This window comes from Nelumbo nucifera, chromosome 6 (assembly GCF_055504915.1).
Source record: "Nelumbo nucifera cultivar China Antique chromosome 6, China Antique-T2T, whole genome shotgun sequence".
Lineage (NCBI taxonomy): Eukaryota > Viridiplantae > Streptophyta > Magnoliopsida > Proteales > Nelumbonaceae > Nelumbo > Nelumbo nucifera.
The window spans coordinates 25,237,836-25,250,497 of NC_142654.1; the positions used below are offsets into that span (position 1 = coordinate 25,237,836).

General features: G+C 38.3%; 1 protein-coding gene across 5 annotated transcripts in view; it reads left to right on the top strand.

The window, feature by feature from the left end:
- Positions 1 to 2,721: 2,721 nt before the first annotated feature.
- ATJ1 (DNAJ heat shock family protein) overlaps positions 2,722 to 12,662 on the top strand; it is an 86,371-nt gene continuing 76,430 nt past the window's right edge. For 2 of the 5 annotated variants that reach the window (XM_010260843.3, XM_010260842.3), the window contains exons 1-4: positions 2,722 to 2,987; positions 3,088 to 3,184; positions 10,253 to 10,345; positions 10,445 to 10,536. In XM_010260843.3, the coding sequence (XP_010259145.1) occupies positions 2,931 to 2,987; positions 3,088 to 3,184; positions 10,253 to 10,345; positions 10,445 to 10,536 (339 nt within the window). In that variant the 5' untranslated portion in view covers positions 2,722 to 2,930. Of the gene's footprint in view, positions 2,988 to 3,087; positions 3,185 to 10,252; positions 10,346 to 10,444; positions 10,537 to 12,662 lie in introns of those variants that run through there. The other 3 variants (XM_010260841.3, XM_010260844.3, XM_088889304.1) reach the window with 2 other exon arrangements.

Genomic DNA, 12,662 nt, shown 5'->3' on the forward strand with positions numbered 1-12,662 from the left:
ACCACTAGCACCAAGCGGCAACGCCAATCACTGCCTCACCGGCAAGCAGGCACCAACGCCATTCAGTGTCGTTGGTAGTGTTGAAGGCTTGAAGCATCTATCGACTATCGGTGGGCAGTGGTTTTGAAGCATCTGGGATCCTTCTCTTTCTCTCTCTCTCTCTCACCTCTCCTTTCCACGCCTCCACCAGCAACCACCGGCACCAACCAATTCGGCACGACAACCATTGACAATATTAGTTTTTTTTTATATATTTTAAGTGCACAAAAAACCAAACCACGGTTTAACCGATTAACTGATTGCGTCGGTTCGATTTCTGTTTGAATATTTAAAAAACCAAATAGGTCAGTCCGGTTTAAAAAAATACCCCATGGTTGGGTTAACCCTAGGTATCAGGTAGATTTATCCGTGGATTTTAGGGATTTTGGACTGAAATTCGGGTTCTTGGGTTTTTAGGTGTTTTAGAAGGATCATAAGGGTCTGATCAGGAATTTGGGGTGAATTGGGGGTTCAAGCGACGGACCGAGCAAAAATCAGGTGCTAACACATAGTAAACATGTTCTTGATTAGACATGCATTTTTCTTTTCCAAAACTAAAACAAAATACATTATTGAATCTCTAGTTTTATGATCATTTTTTATCAACTATTTAAAACCATGTTCCACAATCCACATAGTTTCTATAATTTGAAATTTGTTTTCGCTTTGTCATCTTCCTAATAAGAATGTAATCTAAGGATTTCTATCCATCAATAGTCATTTTTTTTCCTAAAATTCTCACATGCCTTATATCACCAGAGTCCTTGGTCTCAACATGAGTTTTAAACAAGTGTCTCATTTTGTTAACTTGCCTAGTAGTAATTACAAGTGTCTCTTTTTTTGTTTTTATGTGTGTGTGTGAGAAATTCTTCAATGGTTTTAGTTCTAATTTGTCACCCAACATTGGTTTTTGATTGCTTTCTAGATATGAATAAGTTGTTTTCTTTGGTTTTGATTTAGTAGGCATAAATTTTCTTTCTTTCTTTTTTTTTTTATTTTTTGGGTAAGTGGTTAGTCTACACATGTTATATAAGGATTTTTATGCCAAAAGATGATTTATCATGCGCTCCATGTTTTGATCAATATAAGGCCCAATTGAATATTACTTTCCAAGAAAACTTTTTCTTAAAAGAATTGAAGGAACAATCCTTTTACAAGTGGATAATATGCCACGGCTTCGATGTTTTGAAAATTTTTAAATGATAATATGGGATGGCATGGCTTTGACATCCATTGTGAAAAACAGAGCATTCCCTCTTTAAAAAAATAGTATAAAGAAAGTAAGAGATGAAAAGCCTTTTTGTTCTAGTTATTTTTTATGTTATCTCTCTATAATATCTTCCATAAGTAGTAAAACACCAAAGAATTGTTGGGGCCTTACAACATTCACTCACAGGATAAAACCCAAAGTATTTGAAATATCAATTAAGAAAAAATCTAATAGTAACAAAATAATGAAGTCCAAGTAAAGACAACTAAAAACAAGCACCACCAAGAATACAAAGGATTTATGTGGTTCGGCTTGGCCGTCTATGTTTATGGGAGAGACAAAACTTGTTCTTTACTATGAAAAAAAATAGAAACAATATAAGTAGTATTTTGCAACTCAAATTAACCCTCAACCCTTGTACATCCGTTCTTCCTTTTCCTCTCTTAACTTAAATAACAAAAATAATACAAAACCCCACTCTTACATTAAGAGCACCCTCTTTATCTCTTCCTCTCCTTTTTCCTCTCTAAGAATAAAAAGAACAATTTTTTTTTTTCACTTGTCTAAACTCTGCATACAAACAAAAACTTTTATATGTAAAACCCTCTTTAACTTAAGGAAAGAGCACATCAAATGTTAGATTAAAAATAATCCAATTGTGGAAAAATAAGACACAACCCCAAAAATCTTTACGTTAACTTATTTTTCAACCACCTTGGAGATATACCATTTGAGCCTTCATCTATTCGCAAATATCACAAACCTTTACTGGCCTTGTAAAACACCACTAGATAACATAACCTGAACCACTCAAGTCCTTACTCTACATGATTCAAACAAAATGGCCAATGCACTTGTGTAATTGCGCCTAAGCTAATAGTACTAGTTAGCCCTAGAGAGAGGGACCTCAATCATTCTTTTCCTCCTACAGGAACATTCCTCTAACCATCATCTCTGTATGGCTACATCACCTTATGCATTCCATTTATAGCGTTCAATCGAGGTCTTAGGAACCATTGTACTCCTAATTAGATGATATAATCATTTGCATTTCTCTTCATTCATCAGAACCATATCATCAATGCGTGTAATTTTCATGACTCCACCTATAGCAAAGACCTTATAGTGCTTAGAATTCAATTGGGTAAATCATATTAAATTCCTACACATTTTTTGAATATACACAACACTACCCAAATTATGAACCATTATATCAAACATTTTGATTTTCATTATTAACACCGATAGAATTGCTCAAAAGTGTTTGAATGTTTGGCAAGAGTAATAGAATTGGCCTAGCCCATTAACCAACCAAAAAAAAAAAAGAAAAAAGAATAGGGCTGGAGGCCCAAAAATTTTAGGCCCTAGCCCATTGCCCTATTCCTCTATTTGGTATCTATTTTCCTATATCCACTATCCAAAAAACTGCCATCGGCCCGGTCCAGCCCGTTCCGTCCAAGGCTTCTTGTCCATTGCGCGCCCCTTCCGATGATAGATCGATAGCTGATGGAATGTTCCTCTCATTTCTTGCGCATCACAGTTTATGTTTTGGTAGAGAGACACTCGACTCCTGGGAGCTCCGAACCATTTTTTTTCCCGGGTCGATAGACCCTTCCTTGGTTTCCGATCACTGTCGCAGAGGAATCCCGGTTGAGATCTACAGTGTTGAATAGGCTGCAGAATGGGCAGATTCAATCGGTTAGGTTTTGGCCAGAAATCCCTCTTCCGGGCTCGACGGGTAAATGTTCAAAACTTCGATGTCCATTCGTTTACGCCATATTGTTTCTCCACTACCGATTATTGCACTCACGTTATCTCCATTTCGTTGTTTTTTCTAGCATTTGCTTTCTTCGGCGTCCAATGCATCACCTGCCTATCACGGGGTTCGATTCGGCGGAGCTTCGGTTTTTCAACAAGTTCTATTTTTCGCTCGGAGTAAATTTTCTTCGCATATTTTGTTATACCTTGTTGTTCTGTAAGAGCCAATGATGCTATTTTAATTGGTTGAGGTCGTCTTCCTGATTTTATGTACTCGGTGACTTCATTCATTTGGATTTTGTGAATGCTGTTACACAAGAGAATTTCTATCTTATCATGTTCGTATTACGAATTATCTCGAGTTCTCGACTAGATTTCTTTGGCGAAAAAAAGGTCATCAACGATAAAAGGCATGGGAGCTTGAAGGAATTACCGACAATTAAATATTCTAATCTTACAATTTGCAAACAACTTAAGTTGTTCTTCTTGGATTGTCGAAAGAGGAACGCCTCTTTTCTATACGAGGAACCATTTCTTGAGGTTGGGAGTGATACCCAACATGAAGAACTTTCACGCATTATGCTCCTTGAATTTCACTCCAATCCGAGTTATTTTATATGCATAGTTGCATACTAACGTTATTTGGCGAGCCGAGCTTGAGCAACGTGCTTGCAGTTAGGCCCAGCTTAAGCTTGTTTATTGTCCAGACTCAGACTCACAATCTTCTACTTTAACTTAGTCCTGGCCATAACCATCTAGCCTATAAACTCGGTTATCTATCTTGCTCATTTTTTTTATCAGCAACACAGAAAATATTTCATTAATTATGAGAGAAACATGATTACAATACAACAAGAGGTTGTGAAATGAACCAGCTATAGAAGCTATCTCAGTTCAGTACTACATTTGAGACCAAAACATATGTGTTCTATGTACCCCTTGCTTGGCTAAGCTGTCTGCCAAGGTATTAACAGTCCTCCTCACCCATTTCACTTGGATTAACATATCCTGTCATCTTATGACAGCCATTTGAATTTTCTGAAATCATTCTTCAAATGCCATGCCACCCCTCCCCTTTAATCAACCACTTAACCACAGTTTTAGAGTCTCCCTCAATAATCAGCCTACTAATACCCTGTTCCTTTGCCTTCTCAACCCAAAAACTGCAACCAAAATCTTTGATCTTGCCACATCACCTTGCTCCACAGGGCCAGAGTATAAAGTGTTGAAGATTAATTAGTTTTATGATGTTTTTCTGAGTAGATGTTTTATGTTAGTTGTTAGATAGGAGGTGGGGACCACAGTAGTTTTGTGAGTCCAAATTTTATTATATTTTTGAGTGTTATATATGCTGTTTTATGTTTTGCTGCCATATAAGGGCATAGTTGTCTTTGTACTGTTCTATTATTTTAGTATAAATAATAAGTGAAGGGGGCGGCTAGATTATTGCTCTCTTTTCTTTTCAACTTATCTTCTTCTCCTTCTCTCTTCAAGAAACTACTTTCTTTCATTATTTTTTAATTCAGCAGATTCCTACTTGGTATTAGAGCATCGACTAGAGTTTCTTGAAGCATTCTCATGCATCCCTAGATCAGCCGACCACATGTAGTAAAGGGCTGATCGATCTGCTATAAATTGCTGAGTTCTTGGAGTTTTTGGTGGGATCTAGACATCAGGAAGGTGACCTACTGTTCGACATCAAAATCAAGAAGAACTGGAGTACGGGGAATAGTCCCAGAAAAGTTGGACTCTTTGTTTTTGATCTGATCTTGGGCGCCCGGGTATTGTTAGTTTTCTTTTGATGTCCTAAAGAGGGCGGTTTGGTTTATGAAAATTTCTAGGCCTTCCGGAGTGATCGATTAACTTTTTTCTCTGTTGGGAGGCGTGAGGAGAGAGATTTCCCTCCAACTAGGGTTTTCTTCTTCTAAAAGGGTTGGTTTCTGTGTCTGTGATATTAAATATTTTTTGAAGGTCTCCAATCTATTTTTTTCTTACTGTTGAACTGTTTGAAGTAAATTGGAGAGTTGGAATATCGAGATGAAATCTACCGGTACTGTGGGACTGGGTGTTGGAGGTAGTAGTGATATTTTTGGGTCTAGGATCATTACTCTAGTAAAACTTGATGGTGCAAATTATTTGGAGTGGGTACAATCAGCTAAGATGGCTATTGGTGCCCGTGGAAAATTAGGGTATTTCACTGGGGAGGAGAAGAAACCTGATACAGACTCTTCTCGATGGGTGTAAGAGAATTACATGGTAATCTCCTGGCTGTGTAATTCTATGTTACCTCATATTGTAAAAAATTTCTTATGGTCTAATACTGCTAAGGAGATTTGGGATGGAGAGACTGAAACCTACTCTCAGAAGCAAAATGAAGCCAGAGCCTATATAAGTATAAAACAGGGAGAAAAACCTCTTGCTGTGTATTTCTCCATGCTGAAAACCCTATGACAGGAAATAAATCACTTAGAAACTGTGGTATGGGAAAGTGTAAATGATGCAGCAATTTATCACAAATTGGTAGAGAGGAATAGGGTTTTTGAGATCTTGGCAGGGTTGAACCTTGAATTTGACATTGCTAGGCAGCATATTCTTTCTAGGGAGGGTGTGACACTCTCTCAGGCCTATGCTTTTGTCTCTGGAGAAAAGAGTAGGAGGAATGTAATGCTGAGATAGCTTGGGATTGACCAGTCGGCTATGGTTGGTACAACAAAACCTAAGCCAAATGGAAGCAGTGAGAGTAGTGAGACTAGAAGGGAAGATAAAAAGGATTTGGTGTGTGATTATTGCAAGAAGCCTAAGCATACCAGGAACACTTGTTGGAAGTTTCATCCAAATCTTATGCCTGCTCGGATAAGAAACAAGAAGGGAAATGTAGCCACTACAGGAGACTCTTCAGCCTTTTTCTCCCAAACTGATTGGGAATCCATTGCAGTAGTAGTAGTGAGAACAGAATTGGAGAGGTTTGGACAGTTTATGAGTAAGAAAGTTTCACCCAGCTCTAGCCTTCCAGATGGACAACAGAATGCAGGAGCCAACTACACCACTTCCTTTGCACATATAGGTAGTTCATATGCAACTGCAAATCTTGCATCCACTTCAGGTAAGGAGGGACCTCCCTGGATTATAGACTCGGGAGAATTTGAGCATATGACTAATGCCCCTACCATTTTCAGTTCCTATCAGTTGTGCTCTGGTAGAGACAGAGTCTCTACAGCAGATGGTTCACATATGCCCATTGCTGGGAAGGGGAAAGTTAGAGTGACCAATGATATAAATCTATCTTCTGTTTTACATGTCCCTAGACTTCATACCAACCTACTGCCTGTTAGTTCTTTGACAAAAAAATTGAATTGTTTTGTGACCTTTCTTCCTGGTAATTGTGTTTTGTAGGATCTGGAGTTAAAGAAGATGATTGTGAGTGGTCGTGAGGTGAATGGAGTCCACTTCTAGATGAGATTCCGAGACATCAGGGCCATCATGTTAGTAGCAGCAGTAGTAGTGGGTCAGAGTCAGTGAACCAGATTATGCTTTGGCACAATCGCATGGGACATCTTTCTTTTAATTTTTTGAAATGTCTTTTTCCAAAGTTGTTTGAGTCTGTTCAATTATCTACTTTGGAGTATGAGAGTTGTCAGTTAGGAAAGCGTTGTAGACAGTCTTTTAAACCAAGTAATAAAATAAGTACTTTTGCTTTTAATATTGTTCACACTGATGTATGGGGGCCATATCAAATCCCTTCCATGGGAGGATTCCGTTATTTTCTTTTGTTTGTGGATAATTATACACGATATTCTTGGATATATTTGATTAGATCACGTGATGAGGTTCTTAACTTAGTACGACAATTTCACCAGATGGTTCTCACACAATTTGGAGTGAGAACTAAGGCTTTTAGATCAGATAATGCCAGAGAGTACTTTGAGAAGGACCTAACCACGTATCTCTTAGAACATGGTGTAGTTCATCAGAGCAGTTGTGCATATACACGACAACAGAATGGAGTTGCTGAGAGGAAAAATAAACACATTGTGGAGGTGGCAAGGAATCTTATGGTGTGTGCTTCAGTTTCTGTTCAGTTTTGGGGAGATGGAATTCTTATAGCCATACATGTGATTAACCGCGTTCCTTCCTAGACTTTGGAGTTTAAGGTGCCATGTAGCCTTCTTTTTCTAGATGGAGAGATATTTCATATACCTCTGAGGGTTTTTGGTTGTGTTTCTTTTGTTCACATTCTTGGCCCTCATCGCAAGAAATTGGATCCTAAGGCCAAGAAATGTGTTTTGATTGGGTATGCTCATAACCAAAAGGGGTATTGCTGTTATGACCTAGTGTCGATGAGTAAATTTGTCACTATGGATGTTACCTTTTTTGAATCCACATTTTTCTTCTCGAGTGGTTCTCCTCAGGGAGAGAGTTTTGGGGAGAAGAACTCACAATCTGTTCCTCTTCCTGTTTCTGTGGTGCCTCCATCACTTCAACCAGCATCTACATCAGTTCAGCACCACATGCACCATCAGTTCAACCAACATCAGTTCCGCCAGCACCTGCACCTCCAGTTTCATTACCTGAGCCACTACGGGCAGCCTCACAGCAATATTAGTGCCGACAGATGATGGTTGGCTCCACACATCCTCAACCCACACCACTCTCTGTTAGTCCTTCTGAAACTCTAGATTCGGCAGATACAGTTCCAGGTATTCCTCTTGAGCCTGAGCCTGTTATGTTTTCTGATGATAATGTTTTTGTCCCTAACACCATTGTTGCAGCTGATCCCATTGACTTTGATCTTTCTATTGCACTTCGTAAGGGGAAGAGAAAGTGTACAACCCACTTCATTTCACACCATTTTTCCTACAGTGCCTTATCACCCTCCTACCATGTTTTTCTTTCTTCCCTGGATTCTGTGTCTATATCCAGGAATGTTATTGTGGCTCTCTCCAAACCTGAGTGGAAAACAACTATACAAGATGAGATGGATACTTTGGTCAAAAACCAAACTTGGGAAATAGTTGATCTCCCCCTAGACAAGGAGGCAGTTGGATGTCGATATTCATAGTGAAGTATAAGGCCGATGGAAAGATAGAGAGGTAGAAGGCAAGGTTGGTAGCAAAAGGGTATGCTCAAACCTAGGTGTTGATTATCTAGAAACCTTTGCACCAGTAGCTAAGATGAGTTTAGTTCGTATCCTTTTATCTCTAGTTTGATGTAAAAGAATGCTTTCCTCGATGGTGATTTACAGGAGGGGGTATATATGGACATTCCATTAGGTTTTTATGAAAATGTTGGTAAAGGAAAGGTGTGCAGATTCAAAAAATCTTTGTATAGACTGAAACAGTCACCTAGGGCTTGGTTTGATAGGTTCAGAGGGGCACTCATCCGTTTTGGATACACACAAACACAGTTTGATCACACCCTCTTTGTGAAGAGGAGAGATGCTTTGGTGTCAATTCTGATTGTGTATGTGGATGATATAGTGGTGACAGGAAATGATTTGGAGGAGATTGATGATCTCAAAAAATCATTGCATCAAGAATTTGAGATCAAAGATCTTGGTGAGCTCAAATACTTCTTAGGGATTGAAGTTGCAAGATTCAAGCATGGGATCTTCATTTAACAGAGAAAGTATGTACTTGACCTACTGCGAGAGACTGGGAAGTTGGGGACCAAACCAACAGACACCTTTATTGATCCAAATCATAGAATTAATGGTGTGGATGGTGAATTGGTAAAGGATGTGGGGAAATATCAAAGAATGGTGGGCCGATTGCTGTATTTGTGTATGACACGACCATATATTTCTTATGCTGTCAGTGTTGTGAGTCAGTATATGCATGCACCTCGGGTTCAGCACTGGGAAGCTATTGAGAGAATACTTGCATATCTGAAAAAGCACCCTGGCGGAGGCATTCTTTTCTCAAATCATGAGAATTTGAAGCTAGAATCCTATACAGATGTAGACTAGGCATGATGCTTAGATGACAGGAGGTCTACATCAGGAGTGTGTACCTTTGTAGGTGGAAACTTGATCTCCTGGAAGAGTAAGAAGCAAGCAGTTGTGGCAAGGTCAAGTGCAGAGGCTGAGTATAGATCCATGGCTCATGGTGTCTCAGACTTCTTTGGGTTAGATATCTTTTGAGTGAGATTTGGGTGAAAGCAGAGGAACCTATGATGTTATACTGTGACAATCAGGCTGCAATCAATATTGCTCACAATCCAATTCAGCATGATAGGACAAAACACATTGAAGTTGATAGACACTTTGTAAGAGAAAGGGTAACAACCGAAGAAGTTTGTTTGCCTTATGTCTCTTCAGAGTTGCAGCTGACTGATATTCTCACTAAAGGGGTGGCAAGGAACAAGCTTGAACATGATCTACGCAAGTTGGGAATGTGTGACATTTACTCCCAACTTGAGGGGGAGTGTTGAAGATTAATTAGTTTTATGATGCTTTTCTGAGTAGATGTTTTATGTTAGTTGTTAGATAGGAGGTGGGGACCACAGTAGTTATGTGAGTCCAAATTTTATTATGTTTTTGAGTGATATATATGTTGTTTTATGTTTTGTCGCCTTATAAGGGCATAGTTGTCTTTGTACTGTTCTATTATTTTAGTATAAATAATAAGTGAAGGGGGTGGCCAGATTATTGCTCTATTTTCTTTTCAACTTTTCTTTTTCTTCTCTTCTTCTCCTTCTCTCTTCAAGAAACTACTTTCTTTCATATATATATTTTTTTAATTCAGCAGATTCCTACTCAGAGCAATTTTGTTCCCCTCTTCATCCCTAATGACTCCCCCAATACTTGAGGGGCCTGGGTTACCCAAACAGCTTCCATCAAAATTTAGTTTCTTCCTACCATTTATTGGGGGAGACCAAACCTCAACATATCTTTGTCTTGTAGTTGAGGATGCAGCAATGGTACCCAAAGCTCTGAAGAAGTCTTCAACCTTGAAATCTAGAAACAACTTCAAATTTTTGCCCAATGTGCTACTCTGAATGTTATAGTTTCAACCAAGGCTTCCTTGCTTATTTACAACTATATTCTTAATCGTTTACTGTCTTGTGAACTCTTGAGAGAATATTACCCTTTTTTCTCCTTTTTGAATGATCTGCCCCTATCAAGATGCTTTTGTCTGGATGTTTTTGACTTTTTTCTATTGTTTATTTTCTAATGATGCTAATACTAATGAAGTTATGGTATCATAAATACATATTGATTCTCCAGATCTTTTTTTTCGTTATCAGATATTTATAGTTGCAGTTTGGAGGTTAGTAGAAGACCTGATCGTTTCTCAACTGTAGAAATTCGTTTGATGAACAGAAATTTTCATGCTACAGGTACTTAACATAAAATAGTGTGTGTATGTATCTGTATCTATCTATCGATGTTTGAACTTTCAATTACAATTTTGTTCCTTATTACTTGCCTTCTTCTAGGTTTATGCTACTCGATAGAACGAGACTTCTATGAAATCCTTGGTGTTCCTAAAGATGCTAGCCAAGATGAAATCAAGAAAGCTTTTCATGTGGTATGTCTTAGGCTGACCCTATATGGGGAATGACTCTTGCGTATTGCATCATTTAGTTTTTAAAAACCTTTGTAATTTTATCAGTACGATGCAATGCTATTATACTTTTCAGCCTTATTTCCTTATTAGATTCTATTATTTGGTTTTATACTTCATTTTTACCATTTGCATGCTTATGCCAGCTTTGAGGATTAACGTAATGTTTTGAAAATTGTAATTGTATTGTAAATTACAAGGGGTTTGAATTGAATTGTATTGCAAATTGTAAGCTTTTCTTATTCATCAAAAAAAATTGTAAGATTTTCTAGAGGTGGTTAAAAAAATGTTAGTCTAAAAAATAAGTGATTTTGCACTGTACCAACTTTCATCCTATAGACATCATATAAGTAGGTATTAATGGCGATTATACCACTTGCACAATAACCAATATTCAATAGATAATATGATCAAGTTCAACTTTAATTATTTGAAGCCAACTGAGGGGTGGCTCAGTTGGTATGTTAGCTGGTTTGCTTCAGCATAGACATGGATTCGATTCCCACAACCACCGACTTTGGGGAAGGGGGGGAGTTATTAGTGGTGCATATAACCAAATGCCAAAAAAACTTTAATTATTTGAAGAGCTATAATTGCTAAATTATTGAAAGGCATACATATTATAGAGTTGCAGGCAACCAAGATAATATGCATGCAAGAGTTGAATAATTCAAAGTACACATTAGTACAGTACCAATTGCAGCCATAATTCAAAAAAAATCAAATCCTGAGATCATGCATAATTTTAAAATTTAAACATTGCAATTCATGTATGTTAGAGCTAGCCGAATAAGGGTAAATTAGTCATTTTATTTCTGTTATGTGCTTATGTGGCAGTTTTAATAGAGACTTTCTGTCCCATACTTAAGTGGGGGCAGTTTAGTCTTTGTACTACTAATTAGAGGCTAATCCATATTAAGGGTCGACTGATAGGGTTTAGTCTATTAGGTTCGACTGTTCTTTTCTTTTTCTTCTTCTTCTTCTCTTCTTCTTCTTCTTTTGCTCTTCTCCTGGTTCGAACTACTGTTGCTACAGGACAAACATGGTATTAGAGCAGGACGTTGCTCTCTAAATCTCCTTACCTGCTCCTCCTATTCGTGACCTCATTTTTTTTCCCTTTCTTCTTTATGGTCTGAAAAATGGAGAACACAGATTCGACATAGGTCTGAGAACACTTCAGTCCTTCCTCTACGCAGAACTTGATTGTTTTTCAAGAAAAAAAAACAACCTCAGAAGTGGATGGTCGACTGAAGCTCTCCATCGAAGGTTGGTTACCTTTTTTTTTGTGCTGTTGGTATTTCTGGGTTGAAGGCCTTCAAAATCTGCTTGGACTGATCAGAACCTAGAGAACTAGGTTTTTTGTAGCCTTGGTTCTTGGAAATAGGTCCAAGAACAGGCTGTGTTTACAGTGGCCGAATGGTGTAAGGGTATGTTTGCCCTTTTATGTTGGTCTGTAGTTGTTTTGAAGGCTTTGTTGGTCACAATTGACCTGAATTGAATGACAGGTTACTGTAGTGGCAGTAGTTGATGTTTTCTTTGGACTTGTAGTGCCCTCTGAAAAGGTCAGACAGATCTGTACCATGTGTGAAGCTATGGTTGTGTGGTGGTGCTTGTGATGCTCAATCTCTATTGAGTAGCTTCAAGAGGGCTTGTATGTGGTCATTGAGTTGCTGAATTAATGTCAATGTGATTCATGGTTTTGTGAAATCAGTAGTGGTGTGAACAAGAACAAAAGTTTGTGTACCTATCAACTGTGTTTGGGGACTGATTGATTGTGACTGGTTGTGAACAGTAGTGATTGATTGTGACTGGTTGTAAGCCTATCATCTGTATTTGGGGACTGCTGTAGTGTCTGGAACATCAAACTCCTGACAATAGTACTTAGTTGGCGACTGGGAATTCAAATTAGAAGTAGCATTGGAAGAGCATCATGGCAGCAATTGGAGATGGTTGTAGTGATCAGAAACCTACTGTGGTGATTCCCTCTAACTATCTGGGTGTGCAGATGACTTCAATTAAACTTAATGGTGAGAACTATGTACCATGAGCCAAGACAGTGGAAGTTTTTCTCAAGGCAAAGAGGAAAGTGA